Consider the following 4,463-nt stretch of genomic DNA (forward strand, 5'->3'; position numbering starts at 1 on the left):
CTTCCAGCTCATTTGCCTCAGTCACTTTATCTCGTTTCTGGACATGTGCAGATATGGTCATCTGCTTCTGTTTTTTGGGCATCTTCAGGAGTTATCTGTGGACTTAATACTTAGATGGGTATGCATTTTGGTATTTTGTGTGCTTTCTGAATGCCTCCAGGTAGATGTGATCAGGGAATGGGCTTCCCTTTTCACTCTTCTTCCTGAGAAGTTTCAAGATACCACTGTTGGTCGTTTTGACATAACTTAGAATTTAATTTTCGGTCTATTTCCTCTTTTGTTTGCTTGTCCCACTCCACAATTCCCGTTCAGGCCTTTTTTTCTAGTTGGATACAGTTCAGGGCCGGCTGTGGCCGTTTGGTTTTAATTGGAAACTGTCTCTTTAAATTTCGAGGAGATCTGTGCGCATGCGTAGTAGAGCCCTCCGAGGGTGGCGCTGGGATGCCCACTAGCTCAGGCACCCCTATAGTCACCAGAATGGAGGTGTGCAGATAGCAAGGGACCAATGAACAGATACTAGTAGAAAAGAATGTCCACACTTTTATCTCAGCAGTTCTGCCAGGCATCTGTGGCTGTTCCTATCCTTCCCCCGCTTGGTCTCACCCAAGATGGCGGCTCCTAGAGCAGCCGATCATCCCGGACTAGAAAGCAATAGATTTCTTGCTTCTGTCACAAATTCCCCCAGCTGTGAGCCTTCCAACCTTCCAAAGATTCCTTTATATGTGGTTCAGAGTTCTGGGACCAGCCCCTGAGCCTGCTTGGTTGGGTATTCTGTGTTGTTGTTCGCGGAGCTCTTTACTACAGGTCTACCCGATCCGCCATCTTATTTGTTCTCCTCTAGGTTTTGTTTTTTAAATTATGGGTTAATACTATCCATACAACTTTCTAAAAAGGTAAGTCTGGGTTAATCTCTAAGTTTTAACATAGAAAGCATAGCTTTATAGTGGGTTTTCTAGCCACATCTCAGTTGAGCCGCAAAATACTTATAAAGCTCGAATGTCTGTATTTTATAATATATTTTGAAACAGACGATAAACAATTAACAGAGAATGAAAATACTGAATGTCACCGTTTTTTATTTCCAAATGCCAAACTGAGTATCATTTAATTCCCTGTTACCGGTGTAGCATCTGCTTTCCCTTTTTGACAGAAAATTTTGCCCTGTGAGAGTTTGAGATGCCTGTGTTGTTGGGTAACTGAATGGAAGGGGTGGTCTGATGAAGAGGGTGAGAAAAGCTGTGTTGGCCCCTTCAACACATCATTCCAACACACACAGATCGAACTGCTTTATCTTCTCTTTGTCTCCTTAGGAATATAAGCAGAAGCTTGCTCGGGTAACCCAGGTCCGCAAGGAACTGAAGTCCCACATTCAGAGCTTGCCAGATCTCTCACTGCTGCCCAACGTCACAGGGGGCTTGGCCCCCCTGCCATCTGCTGGTGACCTGTTTTCAACTGACTAAGACAGATTTCATGTGGCCCCAGGTTCCCATCTGTACCAACAGAGAGAAGAGGGCTGAAGTCATGGTTGGAAAAAGCTTCTAGCCCCTGGTTTTTTCCCTGCTTCCACCAGCCTCCCAGCCTCAAGGAAGAACCACAGAACTCCAGTTTTCTTCTCTGGCCTCTCATGTTGAGCACAGTTTAATACATTGGCCAGTGGGACCGGCCCAATTCATGTATGGAAAAATGGAGACTCTTTCTCCCACTTCATGTTTTCATGCCCCTCTTGGTTTTCCATTTTTAGCTCTTTTTACATCCAAGAAATTATAAAAATCATGTGTACCTCTGGAGCTCTCAGAAAATTTTGTCCCACAATGGCAGCATCTTCTCATGCAAGCTGTGTCACCTCTGAGCTGGGCTTGTTCACAGAAGAAAGCTTCCACTGAGGCACTCTGCCTGGTGCTGTTGGCTCTCCTGGCTACCATCTGGCCCCCAAGGTTGGAGGCTCACCCATTGAACAGCTTTGCCATAAAAGTTTGCCAAATCTCTGATTCTCCCTTACTATTTCTTATATTGATACATAGTGGAAGGTGCGGTAGGTACATTTATTTTGTAAGCAGACTTAGGGGACATAGCAGTAAAATTCAAAACAGATCTGGGGACGTTGGATGAATAACAGGGATCACAAGCATGAGTTAAAAATAAGTTATTTGCTTCAAATCCCTGCATCCAACCTTCCCAGGCTCCAGTCTTAGCCACTAAGTCAGGGAGAAAGTTCTAAACCACGGTCATCCTCTGGTCCCAGTTGGTTCCTGGTTGGTTCCGAAAGAGGAACGTTCTACATAGCCTAGGGGCTGAGCTGTACAGGGGTGCTGCTTTGATCCTTTTCCTGGAGGGAAAAGTGGGAAACACACACTAACAATCCACTGTGTGGACATCCGTCCACACTTTGGTGACTTAACCTGAAGCACCACCCCCTGCAAGTGGTGCTGCCCTGTGCAAGTTTGTCTGCCACTCAGTTCCTGCTGCCCAAGTCTTTGTGCCTCTGTGAGGAGGAGGACTCGGTATCAGATGTTCCTGGGGCAGGCTTGTGAGAGGGGCAGTCATTTTAGGTTTTAACTCCATTATCATGCCAGCTGATGATTTGACTCTATAATGTAGTTAAGAATTTTATCTTGCTTTTAGTAAAGGTTAGCCCTGCTGTCAGTCATTCTCATTTGACAGACTCTGTTTTTGAGATTGGAAGGGCAGAAAACACTGCCTCACTAGTGTAATAAGGAATTACAGCTGAAATCCTTAAGCTATGAAGAGGAATTCAGTGGAGAGGGCTTCGGAATCTGCAAGCTTTTGAGTTGCTACAGTTAAGATTGCCCTACAGCCACTTACATGTAATTTCTTTTATCAAACATGTTGACCCTAATCTAGATTTTAAAAAATCTAAAAGCTCTCTGGCTGCCACAAAGTCGGTGCAAAGTCAGCAGGTAGTTGCCTTAACTCTTGAGTTGAGCCTTGTAGTGGTACAGTTGGTTTTTCAGGTTAGAATACGGACTGCCTGTTTGCCTGTTGATACTGCCTGATGTTCTGTCACTGTTAAATAATTAATCTACAACTTTTCTGTCAGGCCACAGGACAGCAGGTGATTTTACTAAAATTGCAAGATAAATTCTCTCTGCATTTCCAGCACATACTCCCCCAGCCCTGTCTGGTGCGCTGGTCTACTCACCATATGAGTGTTTCTGAATAGCCAATGTTGGACACTCTGTGCTTTTGGCAGGAAAGCAAAATTTTACCAGACACAAAATAACCAAAAGGGTATAGGACATATTTACTCTCATCAAACAGATGAAAATTCTAACAGATTGGATTTGTCCATGGCCATGTTTTATCTGAGTCTTAGACCAGCATTGGTGCATAGTTATTACAGCAAAAGAAAGAAATGAAATTGTAGCAATTATGTAAATGAATATGTTGACCTCTTAACACCTGTTACTAGTGGACTTCCTGTGAGGAAGTTAGCTTTTATTTTTTTCCCCTGATGAAATGCTTTTTGTTTTAAAAATCTTAATTCTTCTCCCCACATCCTTCCAAAGTGTGCTTACTTCAATTGTTTAATTTAAGTGAATCTTGTATGTGTTGAGGTGATTTGAGGGGGGCAAGGGTGGTTGTTTTTGTGTTTCTTCTTCTTGGGACATCCATTAGGCCTTGAAAGGATCTTTCCTTTAGGTCATATTCCTCAGAAAGTCTTCAATCTTCCTTTGTTTTTTGTTTCTTTTTCTTAAAGAATATTTTTAAAGCTTAAATTTGTATATTAATTTAGGACTTTATTTAGAAGTATAGGCTGTCTTTGGTGGCAGCAGTATATTCTGAAATGTCTCATAGATATATATTTTTGAATAAAGATGGTGTTGTTGAACAACATTGTGTGATGTTTATTTTCCCCACTCCCTTAGGAAAACTGAAGGCTTTCTTTGTAAGCAGTGGTTGACTTCATACTCACCAATAGAGATTGGGCTGTCTGCACTGAATCTTGTCACTTAGGAGTGTGGCTGACTGTTGTTAACTGCTGTCCAGTCATTCTTGACCCATAGCAACCCTGTATACAATTTCTGAGGAGCGGCTGGTGAGCTTGAACCACCAACATTGCAGTTCAAACTAACTTTGCGATACAGTGCATTAACCCACAGCACCACAGCAGAACCAGAGAGGCCTATAAATACTTAGTACTTGCATAGTCTTTTCTGGTTCTTTCCAGGGGCTTAATGAGCTTTAATTATCTAACCGAAATAGTGCCCAGGAAGAGGTACTGCCATAGTTTTATCCTCATACGAAAGTGGGAGCTGACAGAGAGGTGAGATGACAGCCCCCAGAACTATACAGCCAGGCTGGCAGATGAAAACATGGAAGTTCTGTGATTTCATCAGTTTTGTTCACACTGCGAGGCCTTCTGAGAGCTGTTTGGTTTGGGGCAGTATGTGGAAAGTCGCTCTGAACAGTAAGAAACACAAGACAATTGCAAACCCAAGTAG

At 43.1% G+C, this 4,463-nt stretch overlaps 1 protein-coding gene across 1 annotated transcript in view; it reads left to right on the forward strand.

Moving 5' to 3' along the window:
* RPRD1B (regulation of nuclear pre-mRNA domain containing 1B) overlaps positions 1 to 1,460 on the forward strand; it is a 99,047-nt gene extending 97,587 nt beyond the window's left edge. Inside the window, exon 7 of the mRNA XM_006874731.1 lies at positions 1,311 to 1,460. Within this exon, the coding sequence (XP_006874793.1) occupies positions 1,311 to 1,460 (150 nt within the window). The remainder of the gene's footprint in view (positions 1 to 1,310) is intronic.
* The last annotated feature ends 3,003 nt before the right edge of the window (positions 1,461 to 4,463 follow it).

Source organism: Chrysochloris asiatica, unplaced genomic scaffold (assembly GCF_000296735.1).
Source record: "Chrysochloris asiatica unplaced genomic scaffold, ChrAsi1.0 scaffold00296, whole genome shotgun sequence".
In the NCBI taxonomy this organism is placed as follows: domain Eukaryota; kingdom Metazoa; phylum Chordata; class Mammalia; order Afrosoricida; family Chrysochloridae; genus Chrysochloris; species Chrysochloris asiatica.